The sequence below is a fragment of the Pimephales promelas genome, chromosome 22 (genome assembly GCF_988280905.1).
Source record: "Pimephales promelas chromosome 22, fPimPro1.hap1.1, whole genome shotgun sequence".
Taxonomy (NCBI): Eukaryota; Metazoa; Chordata; class Actinopteri; order Cypriniformes; family Leuciscidae; genus Pimephales; species Pimephales promelas.
In genome coordinates, this window is record NC_142790.1 from 8,006,686 (window position 1) to 8,030,717 (window position 24,032).

General features: G+C 45.4%; 1 protein-coding gene across 1 annotated transcript in view; it reads right to left on the bottom strand.

Annotated features, from left to right (window-relative positions):
- gli3 (GLI family zinc finger 3) overlaps nt 1–24,032 on the bottom strand; it is a 310,179-nt gene that overhangs the window by 101,542 nt on the left and 184,605 nt on the right. Inside the window, exon 3 of the mRNA XM_039666425.2 lies at nt 21,402–21,644. Within this exon, the coding sequence (XP_039522359.2) occupies nt 21,402–21,644 (243 nt within the window). The remainder of the gene's footprint in view (nt 1–21,401; nt 21,645–24,032) is intronic.

The window sequence follows — 24,032 nt, forward strand, 5'->3', positions numbered from 1 at the left end:
AGGATCCAGCAGACTTTATGCATCTATCCGCCGTGGTCAAGACCCGCTCTTCAATGCTAGCCTCTCATAGTTCTCAGCTGGCGAGACTAACTTCTCTCCTCGAGGAACTAGTTAGCTCCGTGCAATCATGGTCTCCGCAGAGCTCAAGCACCGCGGCTAATCAAGCCCAAACCCCCGCTGCACCTGTTCCACCGCAACCCAGTGTGAGTACCGCATGCAGTAATTCCAGTACGCCGTTTCCCGAGAAGTTTAATGGCTCACCTGAAGCGTGTGAAGGATTTCTGCAGCAGTGCAGCTGGTACATGAGTCATCAGCCCCAGTTATACGCCTCGGATATCGACCGCGTTTCTTTCATCTGCTCACTGTTAACTGGAAAGGCTCTGGAGTGGGCAGGCACGTTTTGGGAACCAGGTCGGATGTCGTTTCCTTCTTTCGACGTGTTTACCGCCCTGTTCAGAAAGGCTTTTGAACTCCCCGCAGAAAAGGAGGGTCTCGAGGAACTGCTCTTTTCCCTGCGCCGGGGAGGTTCGTATGCGGCGGATTTCTCTCACTCACTCCGCACGCCGCATAAGCCTCAGCTCGCTAAACTGTTTGATCCTCCCTTAAGGACCGTCAGAGGAGCTTCTAAGCATATCGTTCCTGCCAAAACCACTCATCATGTCGGACCCCTCGAGCCCGTATCCCGCACTGGCCCTGTTAAAAGTGCTGTTCCTAAGACAGCGGAGGTGTCGCGGGTCGAACCGGAGTTTGAGCGCGTGCCAGCCGACTCGAGTGAGTCAAGTGCCGAGCTGAGTGAATCAAGTGAGTCAAATAGCGAGCTGAGTGAATCGAGTGCTGTGTCAAGTAAGTCAAGTGCTGAGCCGAGTGAATCAAGTGTGTCCAGTGTTGAATTTAGTCTGTCCAGTGAGTCTTCAGTTCAAGTAATTGAATCTCCTCTTCAAGTGAGCGCTGCATCTCCTCTTCAAGTGAGCGCTGCATCTCCTCTTCAAGTGAGCGCTGCATCTCCTCTTCAAGTGAGCGCTGCATCTCCAGTTCAAGTGAGTGAGTTGTCCAGCCCAGCGAGTGTGTCTAGCCCTGTGACGCGCCGCCGCAGGAGGAGAAGGAGGACTCGTTTGGTTCGCCAGGCCCCGGTGAGCGTGCCCAGACTCCTCGCCCTGCCGGCCCCGCCTCTGCGCCTCGCCCTGCCGGCCCCGCCTCTGCGCCTCGCCCTGCCGGCCCCGCCTCTGCGCCTCGCCCTGCCGGCCCCGCCTCTGCGCCTCGCCCTGCCGGCCCCGCCTCTGCGCCTCGCCCTGCCGGCCCCGCCTCTGCGCCTCGCCCTGCCGGCCCCGCCTCTGCGCCTCGCCCTGCCGGCCCCGCCTCTGCGCCTCGCCCTGCCGGCCCCGCCTCTGCGCCTCGCTCTGCCTGCACCCTTCAAGCTCCGGGAGGCCTTTCCTGTACCAGTTCACCACCCAGAGGCCCCTCCCGTGAATTTCCCCAAGTATTTTTTGGGGGGGGGCAGTAGGTACTCTGTGGGGGCCATGGAGGTGATCCTGACATGGACCTCTGAGTCCGTGAGGGCCATGGAGGCGAGGCTGTCATGGACCTCGCCTGTGTCTGTTCCGCCCTGGCCGCCATCACGTCCTGCTCCTTCCTGGTCACCCACGCTCCACGGCCCCAGGCCTCTCCATGTGCCGGGCCTCCTGCCTCTCCATGGGCCTGGCCCTCCATCCCAGCCCCCGTTGACCTCCCCCCGGAGCTCTTAGGAGCGTCTGGAAGCCGCTCCTTAGAGGGGGGGTTATGTGACGATCAGCAGCCGTGGTGCCCTCGAGAGCCACTAGAGGGCACCCTCTCCCCATGTTTGTTTCCCCTTGGACTCTTTGTGTTTCATTAGTTTCAGCTGTGTTTCATTATTGGTTATTGAGTTCCTTATTTAAGCCTGAGTTTTCCCTGTGTCCCTTGCGAAGTCTTGTTACCCTGTAAGCGTACAATTCCGAGCGTTATTCCCTGTTCTGTGTCTCCGTGTTTCCCTGGACTCTTGACCCTTGCCTGTTTCCTGGACTGCTCTCGAACCTGTGCTGCCTGCCTCGACCATTGCCTGTTTAGACCACGAGTTTCCGGATTGCCCCTTTGTTTAAGTGTTTGCCTGTTTTCATGTCTGCCTGTTTTAATAAAGTGCTGCACATGGATCCGACCGTCTCTGTCCGTACGTTACAATAGTCATGAACTGTTTTATGAACTGTTTTTTTTTTTAATCAAATAATATGATAATAACATTGTGATAAAATAATATGGTCGGTCTTGCCTGCAATAATATGGTCAGTCTCCTGTATAAATCTAGGAATTATGTAACAAATTGTATGCTGTATAGCGATGGGAATAAATGATTATGTTTCTCTACAGTCCAGAATAATCTGGAAAATGAGGGGTTGGCAGAAAAGATGTTGGTATAATTGTGGCTTTATCAAATAAAATGCTAATCAAATAACAGAATCCTTCTATTCATCCCACAGTGGGATAATTAAGGAAGGGCCAATATGGCAATAATTCCCTGTGCCTCTTTTGAACAAGGGACAGCAAGGTTGAAGAGAGACGAGTCTGCATCAAGGTAATCTGTGTAATCATGGTCAGGTCTCAGAGGGAGATAAGGGTCAGCACCTCAGGGCAAATTAAGACCTGTACCCAACCGGCTCCATTTGTCTTACTCTCAAATTTCTCACTAGCTTTTCTCATCCTGTTTCAAAAATGTTAACTTTCCTATTCTAAATATATTATAAATAAAATTAGCTTTGGCTTCTACAGCTGATGTTCTCTGATACTGTTCCAACACAAGTTAAATTGGATAAACTGTTTTTTTTTTTTTTTCCTTTGCCATTTGTTATTTTTGTTTACATATCCACATTCGCTCCGTCCCTCAGTGAAAACCCGCATCCATCTTAGCACCTTGAGAGTTATGGCCCAAAAACAAGCAGGAGTTGTAATCCATTTATTCTGTCCCACCAAACAAAAACTACTCAAATAATCCTCGACAACACAGGTCTTGTCGAGAGACCAGCCCTTAGGAGAGAGAAAAGGCGCAACTTAGACAGTCAGGGAATGAACATCTCTCTTCCTGTTTCTCGCTGTCTCTCGCTCTCCCTCGCCGCCTCTTTATCAAGCAGGTGGTGCCCAGGGGTGGCTGGCCAGGGCTGGCAGACAAAAGCTTATGTGTGTAAACTTTAAAGCTGATTAACCCGGCCCCACTGCCTTAATGAGTGCGCAGAGTAGCGGGCACCTCAGAGACCTCCGCACTGAACCCTTCCTGTGCTTCAGACCCAGCCAGTCATCCCACTATACACACACATCAAAGAGCTTCCAGCACAGAACGGAGAGGTGAGGAGTGTGGGGGGATGGTGGGAGATGAGGAGGGGGAGGATGGACAGAGGGATCCCTTATCTCCTCCTGAGAGGATGCTGCTCTGCAGAGTGAGATTGTCTCGAGCTGCCACCTGTCCCTGCCATCTTTGAAGGCAATGCTAAGCCTGTGATGGGCCTGACCTCCTTCAGCTCCCATTCTTTTATGTTTCTTATTATTTTCTGCTTAGTTTCTATCCCCTCCCACCCTTTCCACCTAGCATTCTTCCCCTCCTCTGTCTTTGCTTTTCTTGTGATTAGTACTGAAGGCAGGCATGCGTCCCTTGTTACCGCATACAGACTCATAATAATAATAATAATAATAATAAAGGTGGGAAATGTTAGTGCTTTCTGTCCCTTCAAAATAAAGACTTAGGAAAGCACCAAGTGGTGGTTTCACTAACTTTAAAGGGGACATGATTTCATTGCTCTTTTGAGAAATTGTTCAATGTATCTAATATAATCTGATATTCACAACACCATGTATTGTGATATACATACCATCTAAGCAGAAAAAAAATGTCATTAAGAAATTTTTGAATTTGCTGTTAGCCTCACAAACATCATAAATTCATGAATCTAAATGTGTTTGCTCAAAAGGACTTGTTCTTACTGTCCTTTGTATGTACAAAGTTTTGAGAAGTTAGGACTAAGGTAAGTTAGAGAAGTTAGGACTTTGTTCACATAAAATGCATAATAGTCAAAACGGGACATACCAGACAAATTGTATCTGCTAAACTGTTAAATAGACCAAAATTAATTGTTAAATAATGATTTTTGTAATGTACAAACTGTAAAGCATATCCCCTAACTCTAAAGGGCCTTTCACACTGAGAGGAATTAAGCAACTTGACTCTCTTATACGAAATAATAGATCCCTATGGAGCTATTCACACCAGGCACGATCAATCAATCAGGCCGACAAAGCTTTATTTACATTTTTTCGACCAGTGTCTCGATTTTTTTCCAACATCCTGCGATGAAATGAGCCATCCAATTAGATTTGAGCTTACCCGAGCCACTGCTGTTGCAAAAAAGTTTAACAGTGAAAACTGTTTTGAAAACCTGAGTAAACACAGACAAAAAGTATTCCGGAATAAAAAATACAATGGATGTTGTGTTATGATTGGTATCTGAGAACAGATTTATACTTACATGTTCTTTATACAGATTATAATTTCTATTCCTTTTCTACTGAATTATGCGATCTGAAGAGCTTGAAATAGCGTAAAGTGCGCTGTTTTCTTCTGTGAGTCAGACCTTATTCGCTCTAGAACTCTGAATCATATGGAATCATAACTAATGCCCTTCCTAATGACGACATTGTGTTCCACTTTAGATTACATACTCGATGATGGTTTCTGTGTAGTACCAAACTTTATTTATCTTAATTTACTGTTGTATATTGTACAGCAGACGAGGTTAAAACCAAATGGGAAAACCTACGAGATGCGTACTGTACATGAGGAAAAATGTATTCTCGCCACCGTGTAGGCATGAATTAGCTGAAGACAAACAATTGTTTCTTGTTCAGTGCGAAAGCTCTGTTCTTCAGCGATTCGCTTGGCTTTAATTTGCCTCGCTCAGTGTAAAATGGCTAAAGGCCCTCCTAAACCTTATCCTTCACAGACATTTTTTTGCATTTTTATATTTAAAAAAAAAAATAATTTTGTATGATTTATAAGCTGCCTTCCTCATGGGGACTTAAAATGTATCTTAAAATTACTGGTATTACTATCCTTGTGGGGAAATTTGGTTCCCATAAGCACCAGGTACACACACACACACAGGACTGGTGTGAGTGTAATGCTGTCTGAATACCCACTGAGGGTGAGAGTGAGAACCAGTGGTGTGATTTATTTACACAGTAGTAGTCCACTCGAAAGGGACCTCATAGGTTTCAAGCCATTGTTGTAGTCTCCCAGGTTTTAAGCCAAAAGTTTTACAGTGGGTAGTGGGGACAGCAGTTGTCTCCATCCTTCAAAACAGGCTTTATTAGACAAGGTTCAGAGCATTTCTCTCTATGAAATCTCTCTGAGATGGCTTTTGAATTATGATCATTTCAAAACACAGAAGCATGAAAGGAAACACGTCACGTGAATGACTGTGGCATATCCAACAGATCAAGTTTTCTGGCAGAATTTATCATACGGATAAGAAGTTTCCAAGAAAAACGGATGTCCATTACTCCAGTATCAGGCAATGCTGATGAACATTTCCACTCTTTTCCAACATGCTTTACCCTGAACCCTCCATGGAAAGAAAAAGAAAAGACAAAAGTCAAAGAAGCACTGGAATCTAATGGTACAGCCATACACGGCAAAACTCCTTAAATAACCTCTATAAAAGAGGATCATTAAATTATCTGTGGTGTACTAGACCAAGAAGGATAATAACAGTAAAAGATTCACTTTCAGAATGAAAGGATCAGGATGAAGGAGAAGAAGAGACTTCTTACTAGTGCCGAGAGACTGCTCCCGGCGTCTTGGCCCCTGTGAGCTCTTGTTAAGCCGTAGCAGGACCCCTTTTTCACAAATCCAATATGGAAACAATCATGCAGACCATCCTTGCCATTGAAGTTGTCAGTGGGATCCTCTCTATGGCTTGTATCTTCATTTTGAGGAATCATTGTATTTGTATGATTACATAGCAAAAATAATATATTAATAAATATATTAATATAAATAAATAAAAATTAATTAAAAGGCATGTAAACTTCAAAACAAAGTATAAACTCCAAACAAAAAGTATGTGGGTGTTTCAAGGACATGCTCACTTGTGGACTGTAAAAATATTAAACTTATATATGTACAAAAACCTTGTTACTCATATAGATGAGATATGTTTTAAATGCAATGTTTTGCTGAAATGTTTACCTGGTATCTAGCCAGTGAGACTGATTTTCATTCAGTCATAAATACACATCAACTTATGTCATCAAGACCACAGGGTATAAGGTGAACCTCTCAAAATCATACTGCTCTAGAGAAGTTCTTAGGAAAGGACAGAATGTTTTTTTTTTTTTTGAACAACAACTAGTATGTAAGGACGTTTATATATTTATTATGACCAAGAAAAGTCCTAATCAAACAACCAACTCCACATCTTCATTTCATATGGTTATCCAGAATACAACAGTTGTTAGATTGGTTCTGGTCATGTCTAAATCTTTGACAGCAGTTGTTTACAGGTCAGTGGCCAGTGAAGGTTTGATTTTAGAGGTAAGGGAGAAATAACACAGAGCACTACCCACCCAATATATCAGTGTCAAGCTCAATCCTTTTCACCATCTCAGAAAGCCCTCTACAAGTCTTTTGTTCAGGCGGCGATGGCATGCTATGCTCCACCAAGGGCACTGAAGTGGGAATATCCTCTGATATGGTGCGCACCAATGCAGAGCTGACCAGACAGATGCAAGCAGTCTGGATGTGTCTTTTTGGTGGGATATCATCAGTCCCTCCTCGTGTTGGTTTGTCTGGACTCTGGTGCAAGGCATCAATGAGGCTTTGGTAGAGGATTATAGGCTTCAGGAAACCTAGTAGATCTTTATCCAAGTAAGAACACGGGACTGAAATTGTAGCCCCACAATGCTGATCAAGCTAAAGGTGGGAGCCAGTTTGCTTTTGAGTGGGGACAATATTTCACACTGAGAAGTTGTGGACCGACACTAAATAGGCTTAGGAGTTGACCCTCTTTGCAGTAATGACACTCATGGGCTTGAATGTAAAGGACAAAGGGGCTTCAAAGAGCTACACTACCAAAATCTTTGGGAAAGTGCTTGTGAAAAAGCACAAATGCTTTAAGACCATAAGGACAGCCAAGACTGCACTGAGCAACGTGAATAAACCTATTGTTCAGTTGAGTTTGCTGAGGAAAGGATATGGCTTTGCGCTGCTTGGACAATCATGTGCATGTCCAAGATTTTAAAGCATTGAGGAACAGCAAGATTTCATCCCTCCCTGTTTGCCTTGTTCAAAACATTCCCATTCCATCTTTAGATTCATATAAAAGGGACACTTTTTAATTCAACAAGCTTTAATTCCCATAACAGGACATGGCTCTTATTGGAGAAGGGCACATCTGTTTAAGAAAAAAACAAACAATTAGGAAAGAGGATAAAGAGAGAGAAGAGAAGGATCTTCCACTTCCCCAAGAGAGATAAGAAGTGCAACGGCAGCAAGTGCCTCACTGTTGCTGCTTCCCGATGACCTGCTAATCAGTGGACAATATAAACAGATGTCACAGTGTTAGCCGCATTTCATACTTCCACATATTTAGTGCTCTTCTCTTCATTAATCCGTCTTTCAATCCTGCCGTCTTATCTACACACTGCATTAGCATGGTGCTAAGCAGGATATGGGACTTTTATCCAGTGTTTGTGTGAGAAAAGAGGATAAGTCTCAGGAACGACGGCTAATGTTAATGCTTCGACTAATGCTCACAAAGAGGGCTATTTATCCTGTGCGCTCTTTATGCAAAACTCGCCGGTCCTTTATGCACTTATGCAGTGTGTGTCTACACAAGAGTTTGTGTAAATACAATATTAGCGCTTTGACTTGTTGAGGTAATGGAGGAGATTTGTAGGAGTTTCTCAGAGGTCCTTGCTGTTTTCATGCCTTTCCCCTCCTCTGGCACTTGTCGTTTGGAGCTTTGTTCCTGACACCCACTCCCAGGGTGCCCCTTTGTGTGTTACCGTGGTGACCAGGTGTGCAGAGGCGGCAGGTGGAGGCTCATTTAGGCGCATTAGGCCTTGACATGCGCCAGCAGGAAGAGTAATCACGCTTTACCTGCCACTACTACTAGTGCATACACAGCACAAAGAGGCCGACTCGTTCTCCATCACACACACACGCAGTCTCACACTTACACTAGCACACACCTGGGATGCATTTACAAGCTGATGGATCTCCAATGGGAAAGAGAAATGCAGAGGAACTGTGTCGAATGTGAGTGTGTGCATGTGTATTGGGGTGAAGGTTTTTCACAACTCAAAGCCTGTAGAACTGAGTGAACCAGTGTGTGTTTTAAAGCAGTGATGGGGACAAGGAGGGTCTGGGCTCTCATAACCCCCTCTGCTGAGAAGTGTACACCACATCTATAATCAACGATACACAGAGCCCTTTATTCAATCACAGTTGCTTTGTAGTCTGGACAATATGGGTTTCAGATATCACACTGCAAGAAAAAAAAAAAATACCCCAGGGCTGAAGTCGTTTTTGGATTCACCTTTTTACATTTTTATATAAACACCTTAGTCTACCTGGAAATGTGCATATCAGTTTTTCTTAAAAAGTTGGACCAATTCACCTTTGGCTAGGCCACGCCCTAGAATGTAAATTGACCAATCACAGCGCAGAACGAGCTCCCACAGAGGTCGGACACTTTTTCACAGCGCTTCATTGACTTTCAATACAGATACGCATTTCCCAGAGAGGTTGGAGGGCAGACTGATCTCATGAAGTGTGTATGGCACACCAATTCGTATTTCCATTTTTGGCGTGCTATCAAGACGCATAATCGCCTTTCAGCGTGTTTATGAACGCCGTTGACTTAACGTTATATAAATATATGACTTACCTCAACCCCGTCCCTAAACCTAACCGTCACTGGGGTTAATGGCATTTATGACTGGAGATTTGACTGCGTGTACAGACACGGACGTTAATGGCGTAGACATATACGCATACACGCGGATAGCTCAAAATGCGTAGAGATAACACGCCACCTGACTCGAAAGTGGCATATATGTTTACGCAAAAAGTCATGATGTCATGTTGTGGAGGGGGGTGTCGGTTTTTTCCCTTCCCAAAACCGAGGTAAAACTAAAACCCTGACAAGTGTCATCTTTGGATTAAACTGTGTGGACGTCCTCAGTCAGCTAAACCCCGCAAAGATCAACAAGCATCTTTTTTTTCTTCTAACCTTACTGTGAGTGTGAAGTTATACTAGTTAGACCATTTATAATGTTTTAGGTTATGATTTCGGTTCTTATACCGGTTGTTGATACGCTAGCATGCTGTGCTCACGCTGCTAATAAATACAACGTTATACTCGTGTAGTCCGTTTGCTTTGTAATAACGATTATAGAAGTGAATAGAGACCTACCCAGCTTTGCATGAACAGTGTTGCTCCCTGATTGTTAGTCCCAGCCTCCGTCGCGATTAGTACGATGTGCGGTGGTTAATTTTTTGACTGACCGGTAACGTTATGCTTTTGCCTCTATTTTGGATGCCTTGTTGTTTCTTGCGTTTCACCTGTATGTCTTGAATATAGCCTTCGAACGCATATTGCAGCCCCCTTTGCCTTCTATCATCCAAACTTCTATCGGACACTTTATTTGCTGCTTTATAAAAGTTTGATAACATTACAGCAGGAAGAGCTGTTACAGCATAAGCCATGCAGAGCGCAGATAAAGTTTGACGGAGTAGCAAGAGTAACTAAGGGGGGCGGGGCTTAGCCAAAGGTGAATTGGCAGCATTGTGTAATTGATTAGGAAAACATAGGTAAGGTGTAACATGTATTTAATCCTTTAAATATTTAATTTCACATTGTATTTTGTAAAGTTGGACAGACAGATAAAGCACTAGCTTGACTATAAAAAAAACTTCTTTAGCTAAATTATTCTTATAGAGCTAATAAGTAAATACCATAAAACTTCTAATAATATCCCAGGCTTTTATTTTTTATTTTCCCAAATCGTTGAACTGCACCTGCTTGTATTTGAGATAGGCGTCTATATGAGACAGGCCTTTATAATTTAGTATTGCGATGTTGTTCATTGAGTGTAGGCCTAGAGTCTCTAATCTTTAAAGGTCCCCTGACATGTTTTTTTTTTATAATGTTTCCTGGGTTGCCCTTATAATGTTAGTATGTTTTTTAGATCAATTATAGTCATAATTTAGAAATAAAAGGCATTTTTCCTAGCCTGATTTTAGCCTCTGCTTAGAACGCTCTGTTTGAAGGGGCGTGTCTGCTGTGGGATTCAATGTAACCGCCCACTGCTGTGATTGGCTGACATGCTTGAAATAGCTACATATGAAATAGCTACATATTACATGTAAAACTCTCTTGAATACTTTTACTACAGCTATTATACGTTTTTACTATTACAGATATCGAGATTACTGAATCGTGAGAAGTTTTTGAAGTATTTAGATTCTCATCACATAAAATGTTGCTGTGATGAGCATTGAGCAGCAGATGACAGTCTGTCGATCGCGAGAATGAAGATCTTATTGTATAACGCAGTTTCTGCTCTCTCTGCTTTCACCAATGCAGACACGATGATGTACATACAGTAAGAGCTTCGTTGTGCAGTGTAACGCAGTTTCTGTTCTCTCTAAAGCCCGGAACTCGTCCGCTCTCGTCAAGGTAAAAGGCTGCACTTGAACTCACCGAGAGAAAGCAGCCGACTGTCAGCTATAATGTGCGTTCTCCGCCTGCCTTTAATGAACCAACTGTCTATTTCTGCAGATATATTAGTCTATATTCGTCATTCAAAAAGGAAAACAGACGCTGCCGGCTGCAGATACACATAATGTAAACAAAGCAGCGCGTGCTTACCGTTTAGAATATCAATCCTGCTAAACACTTTCTGTAAATAAGATAATTTTTATCCTACTTAAAAAAACGATGTGAAGTTGATATTTTAGTCACTGGCTTGTACTGATGCATAAACAGTATCGAACGATTTTAAGAGAAAGATTAACTTACCTGTCTCCTGCCTGTTTGGACCAAAACTTTGGGAGTTGAGTCGGCGCATTTCCAGAGAAAATAAAATTAACCCATTGTTTCTTCAGAGGCGCGGATGAAGGAACTAAAAAATACTTTTGTGTTCATTTGTACATCCGAACACTGAGCAACTGCCATGCTTCGCTCGTTTGCAAGCCATGATATCTCTCGACTGATAACATGATAACTCAAATCTCCTATTTCTCTAGGAAAAAATAAAATCGCGCCTGCGCATGTTCGTACTTCCTGTTCCTAGCTCGTTTTCTCATTGTCGGGCCAAATTCTCGGGGCCAAATTCATTGTCGGGCCAAATTCTCTACCTTTCCCCCGTATGACGTTATATAGGAGGAGATTCAAGATCAGCGTGTCTGAAATGCAGACGGATGCAGAGAAGAGAAAAATAGCCAAAGCTCAGTTTACACTGATTGAAAATTCTAGACACGAGGGGACCAAATACAGTCTAGGGGAACTCATATGAATGTTAAAAAACGTCAGAAAATGAAAATTTCATGTCAGGGGACCTTTAAAAATCTCCAAATGCTCCACATGAAACTGCAGTCTTCCAACCTTTTACTATTGTGTCAATTGATTTTGATTAATATGCACGAGGGAGAGAGAGCAAGACAGTGCTCGTGTTGTTTGAAGACCTGAGAGTGCGCGCGCGTGGCCGAGGGGGGGCCTCATCGCCGGCACAGAGTGGAGATTTCTTAGAGGTCCTTACTGTATACTATCCATACCTTCACGTTCATTTGACAATCGCCCCATTAAAACACTCTCTTTCTGCCAATTTCTCTCTGCTCTCTTTCAAGCGCAGCAATCATTGTATTCTACATCACTCACCGATCAAAAAAGCCAAAAAGCGGACGATCTGACGGGTTTTAGAAGATTAAATACAACCTGAAACTGAAAAACAGACACAGCCTCTATTTGAGACCGGCTTTTATTTACCCAAACCTGCAGCCACACCAGGCGTGTGTCACAGTCTTCGTCTGCACCATCCTGTCTGCGTCTCCAGCACTACACTTCCCATGATCCTCTTGTCTGCACACCTGAACTCACTCCCTCATCAGTCTCCCGTTCAGCGTCCTGTTCATCTGTTTCACCTGTCTTCACCTCATTATGTTTGATTCTTCAGTGTATTTAGTTCCCTCTGTTTTAGTCAGTCTTTGTCGGTCGATGTTAATGTCACCCTGTGTTTCGCCTGCCTGTTTCCTGTTATTTGAAAATAAACCTTTTGTATTGGAGCTTTTCTGGACTCTGCCTGTTCGTCCTTCTGCCTGAACCCGCACCCGTGACAGATCGACCGACCAAAGAAGTTTCAGCATGGGTATTCTCCTCACCCCAGCTCAAACGCTGTTCAACGTGTTCCAAGATGGACACCCTATTGAGGAGTACGTCGCCAGTTTCCTGGAACTCTCTGCTGGGGTAAGCTGGTCAGATGATGTCTTAAAAACTGTCTTTTGGCTGGGTTTGGATAATCATCTGTACCAGCAAGCCCCAGCAGCTGCGTTTCCAGGAACCCTCTCCTGGTACCTGGACCATGTGTTGTGGTTGAGTGGGTCAGCCTTCACCGTTGGTGAGGCTGAAGATAACAGCACCACTCAACCACACACACACACCATCTTCACCCCACCAGCCCTCAACGCCTTCCTGGTTCCGTCCAGCCCCGTCCAGCCTGCGCCCGAGACCGTCCAGCCTGCGCCCGAGACCGTCCAGCCTGCGCCCGAGACCGTCCAGCCTGCGCCCGAGACCGTCCAGCCAGCGCCCGAGACCGTCCAGCCAGAGCCCGAGACCGTCCAGCCAGAGCCCGAGACCGTCCAGCCAGAGCCCGAGACCGTCCAGCCAGCGCCCGAGACCGTCCAGCCAGCGCCCGAGACCGTCCAGCCAGCGCCAGGGACCGTCCAGCCAGCGCCAGAGACCGTCCAGCCAGCGCCAGAGACCGTCCAGCCAGCGCCAGAGACCGTCCAGCCAGCGCCAGAGACCGTCCAGCCAGAGCCCGAGACCGTCCAGCCAGCGCCAGCGACCGTCCAGCCAGCGCCAGCGACCGTCCAGCCAGCGCCAGCGACCGTCCAGCCAGCGCCAGTGACCGTCCAGCCAGCGCCAGTGACCGTCCAGCCAGCGCCAGTGACCGTCCAGCCAGCGCCAGTGACCGTCCAGCCAGCGCCAGTGACCGTCCAGCCAGCGCCAGTGACCGTCCAGCCAGAGCCCGAGACCGTCCAGCCAGCGCCAGCGACCGTCCAGCCAGCGCCAGAGACCGTCCAGCCAGCGCCAGAGACCGTCCAGCCAGCGCCAGTGACCGTCAAGCCAGCGCCAGTGACCGTCCAGCCAGCGCCAGTGACCGTCCAGCCAGCGCCAGTGACCGTCCAGCCAGCGCCAGGGACCGTCCAGCCAGCGCCAGAGACCGGGATCCCACCCAGCCTCCCTCTCCCGCCTCCTCTCATCTGTCCTCCCTCTGCTCTCCTGCCCTTCAGCTCCCCGAAACCAGCCTGGTCTGTGTATCCCCGGTCTTCGCCTCACACCTCCTCCTCTGAGACACTTCCTCGGCCCCCGGTCCCATCGGCTCCCCCGTGGCTGCTACCTCCCTCAGCTCCTCCATGGTCCCACAGTCCACCAGCTCGGCCAGGCTCCCTCGTCCCTCCGAACTCCCTGCACTCCCTCGTCATCCTCCCTTCACCTTTGGACTTCCTTCCCTTGGCTCCGCCCCGTCATGTCACCCCCCCGGTTCAGTTGGACTCCTCACTCCCTCCAGTCACCCGTCAGCCCTCACGCACTCTGACCTCACCGTGTCCCTCTGTGCCCCTGTCAGCACTTCGGTCACCAGAGCCTGCGGTGTCCCCTTGCTCCCTCGGTCCCTCCTCAGCACCCATCATCGTCGGTCCCTCAGCTACACCCTGGTCTCCTCTCCCATCCGCTCCGCCCCTGTCAGTCGGCCCCCTGGTGTTGCCAGCCCCACTACCATCGGCTCCACCAGGGGTCCTCCCTCCAGCTGCTCCGCCCTGGTCTCGCCCTCAGCCTGCTCCGCCCTGGTCTCACCCTCAGCCTGCTCCGCCCTGGTCTCGCCCTCAGCCTGCTCCGCCCTGGCCACGCCCTCAGCCTGCTCCGCCCTGGCCACGCCCTCAGCCTGCTTTGCCCTGGGGACGCCCTCAGCCTGCTCCGCCCTGGTCTCGCCCTCAGCCTGCTCCACCCTGGCCACGCCCTCAGCCTGCTCCGCCCTGGCCACGCCCTCAGCCTGCTCCGCCCTGGCCACGCCCCGCCCAGCCCCCAGTTCGTCCCCCCTCCTTCCTCTGTTATGCGGCGTGAGGTCACGCCTCCCGGGAGGGGGGAGTTCTGTCACAGTCTTCGTCTGCACCATCCTGTCTGCGTCTCCAGCACTACACTTCCCATGATCCTCTTGTCTGCACACCTGAACTCACTCCCTCATCAGTCTCCCGTTCAGCGTCCTGTTCATCTGTTTCACCTGTCTTCACCTCATTAGGGCCCAAGCCCTGAAAGGGCGAAGGCCCTATTGTTTTCCTTGGGATTATTTTTCTTTACTATTATTAGGGCCCAAGCCCTGAAAGGGCGAAGGCCCTATTGTTTTCCTTGGGATTATTATTCTTTAGTATTATTATTATTTTGCTACCTTTTGGGCACTTTTGGGGCCCTTAACGTGCTCGAAAACTCTTGAAACTTTGCACACGGGTCAGAACCTGCGGCCATCAGAGCCGGGCTGAAGATGGTACCCGGGCGTGGCAGGGCAGCTCGTCAGCGCCCCCTGGAACGGGGTCCGAACACTTGGTCCATAACTCAAACACGCTTGTATGTAATAATATGAAACTCGGTACACATGTTGATCTCATCGTTTCATCTATACCTCGCGCTCTTACTTTTTACCCCAGCCCAACAGGAATTTGGCTATTGAGGTTTGTTTGTAAAACGCTCGCAATGGAATGTCAAATACTCCTCCTAGAGCTTTGATCCACATTCGACGAAACTCGGTCAGCGTGAAGTCAAGACATTGAGGATGAAAGTTTGCGAGGGGATTTTTTATATCTCGAACGGTTTGTCCGTGGCGAGGAAACGAAATCATGGCGAGAAACATGGAACAGGAAGTGTGTTATAACTTCAGCATACATTAACTGATCTTGATGAAACTTCAGCAGTGTGTTCGCTGTAAGAGGACGATCACATGGATGTGACTATTGTGAGTCAAAGTTATAGCGCCACCAACTGGCAGCAGGAAGTGTGTCACTTTCAAAATGCTTAGATATCACCCTTTTATTTTTACCCGATTTGCTTCAAACTTCATATGTATAATGTAAACATACGGCAGATGTAGACCTGTGAATGGATTCTTGATATCTTTGAAACTGTTGCCGTGGCGACGCATCAAACTTTACCCTTCTTTTAGGATGCTTTTAGGATGCTTTTGAGACCCTTAGCATGCTTCAAATTGCATGAAACTCGACAGACACATCACATTTATTAGTCAGTAGACATGTGCAAAGTTGCAGAAACGGGCGTGGTGAGGGCTCAGTAGCGCCACCTTTTGACAAAAGTGGGGTGGTTAGTTTTAACTAGAGTTACAAAAATTGGTATGTATATTGTACTCCTCGAGCCGGACAACTTTCTAATTGACACTTATTAGCTAGGACCCACAGAAAGTCAGATATTTTTGTTTGAATATGGCCACTCTGAGCCTTTGGCTGGCTGGCTGGCTGGCTGTCTGTGTGTGTGTGTGTGTGTGTGCAGGGGGAGGGGGCTTAACCATTTCACTGCTGTGTGTATGACCTGCATAAAGAAAATACATTTCTCAAGCCTGGTATTTTTTAAATAAGTTTTTATTTTTATTTTTTATAAGTAAAGGCATATAACTAGTTTAATTGTAGTGAATTGACAATAGTTTTATATAATTAGTTTATTAATCAGATTAACTTGGTCAATAAACTTGGTCTGAAAATTTGGTCCATAAATCAAACACACTTGCATGTAATAATATGAAACTTGGTACACATATAGATCTCATCGTTTCATATATACTTCACACTCTTACTTTTTACCCCAGCCCAACAGGAAGTTGGCTATTTAGGGTTGTGTTTAAAACACATGCAATGTAATTTAAATTATTGCTCCTAGAGCACTGAACCAAATTCGACGAAACTCGATCAGCGTGAAGTCAAGACATTAAGGATGAAAAAGTGCCACGGGATTTTTGATATCTCGAACGGTTTGGCCGTGGCGAGGAAACGAAATTATGGCGAGAAACATGGAACAGGATGTGTGTTATAACTTCAGCATACATTAACTGATCTTGATGAAACTTCAGCAGTGTTTTCGCTGTAAGAGACCGATCACATGGATGTGACTATTGTGAGTCAAAGTTATAGCGCCACCAACTGGCAGCAGGAAGTGTGTCACTTTCAAAATGCCGTGGCAACGAAACAAACTTTAACATTATTTTTTGATGCTTTTGGGACTCTTAGCTTGCTTGAAATTGCTTGAAACTCAACAGATACATCACATTTATTAGCCAATAGACATGTGCAACTATGGCAAAAGATTAAAGTAATGTCAAAAAAGTAAACACTAAAAGCCTCATATCTTCTAAAAATGTAATTATACATCATTTGTTTCTAAATTAAATTATACAAATATTATAACTTCCCCAATTTTTCCTTTTTTTTCATTTAAGAATTGTGTTTACGTTCAAAAACAGCCAGAATTGTTGTAAAATTCATAAAAAAATAATAATCTGAGTCATACGTAGTGCTATACTGCCCTCTTGTGTTCAATATCAGGTAGGCCTATTGTGTATATTCCCACCGGTTAATCAACGTGTGACTCCGCTGGGACTTGGGAGCTTTTAAATCGCTTACTTAAAACCGAAAGTCAAAATACGGATGTCCGCACAAGACATTAATGTTGTGGAGTAGAGCGAGCATTTTAAATAAATTCCTATTAAGTAGGATTGAACTAAACAGAAATAATGTTCACTCTGTTCTGCTGGTTCCTCGCTGGTGGATCATATGATTACTTTGTCATAATCTATGACAAAAATGCTATTATAAACCATATTAATAATAGATAATACACATTGCTCTTATTTTTGAAAAATACATTCATGAAAAACAAGATAACAAAAATCATAAAAAGATATAGCCATGGCTGCTATAAATGTTTGAAATGCATAGGACAGATGTTTAATGACGCAGCAACATATAATTGAAAGGCAATTAATAATCTGTCATTACGTCACTGCATTATGATATTACGGCTCTAATACGGTGCAGCACAAAGCACTTATGTGCATCCCGAGCGGAGAATGATGTGCTTGAAGCCACATGAAGTTACAGCGCATTGAGTCCGTATTGAAAAGTTCAAAGCACAAAGGAAATACATATTTATGAACAGTGTATTATACATTATCTATCTATGCAATAGTTTATTGAGCCTTTTCTTTTAAAGGTTTTAAATTTCAGTTACTGTGTGCGTGAAGAACAATTATAGTGCTCTGACTCTAGTGTTGTGATCTAACCGACAGCGTCTGACACCCGGTAGAAAGTAACACGATTAAGTTACAGCAATAAAGTCCAGCAAGAAAAAGTTTCTTCATTCGAAAATATAGACCTTTAGACCTTTATCTTAAAGACCCAGTATAATAGGATTAACATTGAATCATCTTGAAGATCGTTTCATCATTGACTGTAACCGAATGCGACGTGCTGTTTGAATGCTGAATGGAGAATGACTGACAGGCGCAGAGAGGGAAAAGTTTACGTGTTCTTGAATTTAATGACTTAAATATTAATTTCTATATCACATAATAGCTTCAGAACACTTATAATACAGTACACAAAAACTTAATGGTACTTTAGAAAGTTTTTGTGCCTTTGTGCCTTACATAGAATAGTATATGCACAATATAGAATTTGAATCAGCCTCGTCAAAGATGGCAGTGTCAGAGCCGATACCGATCCTGAGTATCTAACCGGCACACTTCTTTTCAACAGTCAAATTGAAATTGAAATTGCTTGAAACTCAACAGATACATCACATTTATTAGCCAGTAGACGTGCAAAGTTTCAGAAACGGGCATGGTGCAAGGACTAAATAGCGCCACCTTTTGACAAAAGTGGGGTTGTTAGTTTTATCTACAGTTACAAAAATCGGTATATACATTTTACTCCTCAAGCCGGACAACTTTCTATACATAGTCATTAGCTCGGACCAAGAGGAAGTCCGATATTTTGGTTTGAATATGGTGAGCCTCTCTCTGAGCCTACGTCCCTGTATGGCAAGCCCTTTTAACATTTAAAAGCTAAGTTTGCCTATCCGGAATTAACATTGTAGATATCAACAACGTCTTTCTGTCTAGTCGTAATTACATTTTGGATAGTTTGTATTATCATTTAAGATATCTGTAACATAATTTTGACTAGTCGAAATGACAGAGTATGGCAAGCCGTTTTAACATTTAATCATGAAAGGGCCAAAGCCTTCGGCACCGCCACCAGGGTGCCTTTAGGTAACTAAAGGAACCGGGGTTGCGGTGCCACCGGCTTGGGCCCGCCATCGCTGCTCGCAGCTATATTTATGTTTGATTCTTCAGTGTATTTAGTTCCCTCTGTTTTAGTCAGTCTTTGTCGGTCGATGTTAATGTCACCCTGTGTTTCGCCTGCCTGTTTCCTGTTATTTGAAAATAAACCTTTTGTATTGGAGCTTTTCTGGACTCTGCCTGTTCGTCCTTCTGCCTGAACCCGCACCCGTGACAGCGTGTAAAAGAGACAGGTGTCTATTTGGGTCTCGGCTATTATTTGAAGTTTTACGGTACCAACATTCAAAAAAAAAAAAGTTATTGTTGCAGTAAGTAAAATGTTATATGAAAATATAAAGAAAATATAAAAACCTACACTGGATCTTTTAGGGATTCTCTTATTGTGAGAGAAATAAGTAATGGTATATGCAACTTATGGAGCTTTAGGTACTAGTTTAACAGGACTTAGGACATGTTCACTCTGCTGTTCAGTCCAACTTTAGCAATTTACAAAACATTTTTTATTTTATAAGAATCAAATCAAATGCCAAGGGCATGTCTGTGAAATATCTCAAAAGCAAGAGTTTCTTCCTGAAGAGTGAGACATGGGGAGAGTCCCTCGTACACTGCCTAGCATTAATGTTATCAACTTTCTCAACATCAACTTTCTCCACTCCGCAGTTCATTGCTGCCCTGGTGATCCCCCATGCAGAGAGAATGGACCTTTGGATGACTAAGAGGCTCCTTTGACTTGTCCTGCTTGAACTCCTCTGTTTCAGTGTCTGTCTTCTCCGCCTGACCTCTGACCCCAAACCACCCTTTCACCCTGCACCCTCTGCCCCAACCTCCCTCTCTGGGCTCCAGCCACCCGGAACACCCCTTTTTCACTTTTGTTCTTTTTTGCCTTGCCCTTTTAGCCTCTGTCTCTCCCCCACATTTTAACTCTCTCTTTTCCCTTCGCTTCACTGTTTTACATTGTCTCCCTCAGTCCGTCTCTACCCCACAATATAACTTTCTCTTTTCCCTTCGCTTCACAGTTTTTCTTTTCTCCCTTTTTCCCTTTTTTATTTCTTTAAACCATTAAAAGAATGTTATGGTTTCAATATAAATTAAACTGTTAAAGCACAATGTTTATTAAGACAGAACAACTTGTACATGAAGTCTGTATTTTAAATGTATTAGTATAACTTATTTTTTTTAAATATTTTAAATTAAATATAATTAAACTATATATACAAATGATTTAGAAATAACAACAATAATAATAATACAGCAGTAATATTGATACAAATTTATAAAAACTTGAATAATAATAATAATAATAATAATAAAAACATGAAACATTTCTTTAAGTTGCTCTCTCATTTGCTGGAGCACCCCAACCAATGTTGCCTCATCGCCGGCACATAGTGGAGATTTCTGCGAGGTCCTTACTGTATCTGTTCATCTGACAATTGCCCCATTAAAACACTCTCTTTCTGCCAATTTCTCTGTAAACAGAGAGTGGCAGAATTGCTGAGGTGGTCAGGTCTGCATTAATCAATATGTGAAGGGTGTGACTGGTCGGATTGTAGTTGACCCTTGTGCATTAAGACGGATGGATCAAAACTAGACCAACAAAGCACTCGGCTGCTAATGAAAGGGCCTAAACGAGCAGTAGTACGGTGGTAAATGGTTTTGTGAGAGAAAACAAAGGTAAAGGGCATTTAATTAAGTGGTATGGATTAAAACTACACTGTCAAACCTAATTCAAAACCAATTTAGCAAAACTAAACAAGCTATCACATCAAATCCTCGTCCAGAGGTGATGACCAGGCAATGGTGGTCTGCAATATTAACCTCTTAAAAGGCCTTGACTAGCCTCGTCTGTCTCTCTCTCCTTTTATTTATCTCCTTCACTCTATCCTGTCCATGCACATGTTCTTGCTCTCTTGCTAAGAGTCTCTCATGATTATTGATCATAAAAATGATGGGGGAGTCCAGTGGACCAAGGAAAAACAAGGGAAAGATAATGTGGAAAAGAACAAGGCAGGGGGAGTTTGACTGCTCCCCGCTCTGTGGCGCTTTGATCACACCGCTGATGAGCGAGAATGGAGTTGTGTGCTTACACTCGGCCCCTAATGAGGGAATTAGGGAGCAGAGGAGAACGTCCCCCATACTAACTTCTCCTCTGAAAAAAAATGAAAAGGCAAGCGAGAGCGAATGAGAAAGAAAGGGCAAATAGTCAACTGTCAGGCCCAATCAATCCACTAGCTTTGCCTTTTGTCTCACAAAGGGGAAAAAGTTAGTGTGCTGGCCCTGCACTAGATGTTCGTCCTTGAGTTTTTGCATAGACAATATCAACATTCTATAGAGACTTGATGTTGTTCATGGTTCATTGTTACTGTCCTATGCAAAACACAGTACTTTAGATAACTTCTGTAGGGATAGGTTCACTCAAAAATGAAAGCCAGGAGGCCTTAAAATATCAGGTTGTTCCTCACACAAATTTCTTGGATATCTACAGAAGACATATGGTGAACGTTTTTGTCCATATCTACTATTTGTTGCAAAGAAAGTAGCAGCCAATACATTCTCCAAAACATCTTACTTTGTATTTCACTTTTTAAGGTGGACTATCCCTTTAGGATTTAACAATATGCCCTAACATATTTAAGAATAAATAACCAAAAAGTATAGATTAATTGGATTAAACCAAAAAAGAACACAACTGTATGTTCTGCATACTGAATATTGAGAGAGTGATTGTCCAGAATATGCCCAAAAAAACATGGAAAATGGTAACTCACCATAGTGAGGGTCCAAGTATCCATTGCGAGGGTCCATAGCAAACAGTGTCCCCCGATAGGGCAGGGTGTGGTCTGCCAGGTGGGGCAGAGAGCTGTGAAGTTCTTTCTTCACCAATGGGGAGCGGTCTTCTGTAGAGGTGGATGGCTCCTCACTCAGTTTTCCTGATGTGCCCAGAACCGCCGTCCGCCCACTGATGGCATTACGCCTCTCACGATGATATGGGGAACCTGAGCTGTCATCCTCTAAATGAGAGAAAAATTAAAAAAAACAAAGAAAGAATATTAATATTTTATTGATAAAATATGATTTTTTAATGTATTGTTCCAATTCAGGGATCTCGAGCTGCGTGTAAACGCCGTGGGAACGCCTCTGCGTGATGAGTCATGAAGCATGTATGAAATCTGTCCAATGGCGAGACGGAACGTCATAGGTGGGGTGACGTATCGACCAGGAAACTATAAAGCACCCCCGAAAACACAAGCACAACAGCTTCTGAGTCTTCACAAGTGCTCTATGTATGAATATTGTCTGTCTGTCTGAAAATATTGTCTATATATATATATATATATCAAAGAAATGGCGAGTAAACAGCAGCAGTTCAGAAAGTGTGTTCATCCCTGCCCTCGCTACATCACGGGTGGGGATACACACGATCTGTGTGTTGCTTGTTTGGGAGTGCAGCATGCTCAGTCAGCTCTCGAGGGGGCTGGCTGTGAGCATTGCGAGTGTCTGCCCATGAAGACACTCCGCTCCCGCCGGGCACTCTTCGAGGAGAGTGGTTCGGTGCGCGTTCCCCGCGGCTCGGGTCCCGCTGCTGCCGAGGCACAGCGAAGGCTTGCGTCGTGGGGATCGCAGATGGATCTATCAGCGGGGATGGAGACGGGCTCTGCCTTTTCTCTGCCCTTACCTGATAGATCCAGCGCCTCAGATCTCAGTGCGGGGGTCCGCGTTGCGGTTTCTCCTGCCCGGGCTGAGGCTCCATCTCTTCAGATATCCAGTTCTGAGGAACTGGATGTTGAATCTGTGGATGCAGAGTCTATGGACTCAGTGGAGATCGGGGACTCGCCATCCCAGTCTCCCGCGAATGTAGAGCTTATGGAGGTTTTGACTCGGGCTGTTTAAAACTAAGCATTGAGTGGCCAGTCGAGAAACAAGAGTCGAGAGTGAAAAGTAAATTGGATGAAAGATATTTATCGTCTCACTCGCTACCTCCATGCCGGTGTTTGCCCTTCTTTCCCGATCTACACACCGACGTGTGTAGATCGTGGAACAAACCGGTGTCAGCGAGAATTTTGACACATCAAACGTCTATGTATTCTAATATCGCTGGGTCTAGGAGACAGGGTTATGGGGCGATGCCGAGGATGGAGGAAGTTTTGGCGAGCCATCTTTCTCCTGATACGGCGTCGTCTTTTAAAACACCGGCGTTGCCCACCAAGCCACTCAGAAATACTTCGGTTTTGGTGGGCAAAGCTTATTCACCGGCGGGACAGGCAGCATCTTGCTTGCATACGATGGCTATTCTCCAGGTGTATCAAGCAGATCTGCTGAAAGATATGAGTGAAGGGGAGGTCGTCAGCACTGACGTAATTAAAGAGCTGCGTCAGGCGGCTGATATTTCTCTCCGTGCCACCAAGAAGACGGCCAGATCAGTCGGCCGTTCTATGGCAGCCCTGGTGGCCACGGAGAGACATTTATGGCTAAATTTGGCGAGTATGAAAGAGAAAGATAAAGCTTTTCTCCTGGATGCGCCGCTGTCTACCGAAGGTCTTTTTGGTGGTTCAGTGAACTCTGTGATTGAAAGATTCCAAGAGGGAAGAAAACAGGCAGCGGCGCTCCAGAAATGTCTCCCCCTCCGTACTCATTCTCCCAGGGTTGCTGGGCGGGAGCAGCCCCGCCCGTCGGGTACCTCGCATAGGGCGCAGCAGAAGAAGAGCGTCGCGTCTCGAGCTCCTCCCCAGCAGAACTGGGCTGAGACGCGGCGTTCTCAGGCGAGGTCTTCCCGGGACAGAACCAATCTGAGGACGGTTATTGTCGCCAGGAAGGCCTCGTCGAAGAAGTCCTGACGCCACTGGCGTCAGGATGCTGAGGGTGGTCCCCACCATGAGAGAGAGGTGTTCGCCGCTGTATCCGGCGCCCGCTCTCTCTCGGTGCCCTCAGGGGTCCGTTCTGCCAACCCTGCCTGTAAGGTGGGGCGCAGACGGTCCCAGCGAGCGGTTTCCCGAGGGACGCTCGTTTGCTCCGAGGAGCGATACAGAACGGCCGTTAAACCCTGCCTGTGCACGGTCACAGGGCGCTGTTTCTGTTTTAAAAACTGCTCCAGAGGCCAGTCTCGAGAGACTGGTACCCTTAGTAGAATTTCTGGCAGAATGGGAAAGTCTTCCAAATATATCTCGTTGGGTCCTGCAGACTATCGAACGCGGGTGCGCAATCCAGTTCAGGTCACGTCCACCTCGTTTTCGGGGGATTTTGCCCACAGTGGTGACCCCCGAGCAGGCTCTGGTTATGGAACAAGAAGTGAAAGCTCTGTTACTGAAAGGGGCGATAGAACGAGTTCTTCCTCACGACAGAGAGCTGGGGTATTACAGCCGGTACTTCATTGTTCCAAAGAAGGATGGGGGGTTGCGTCC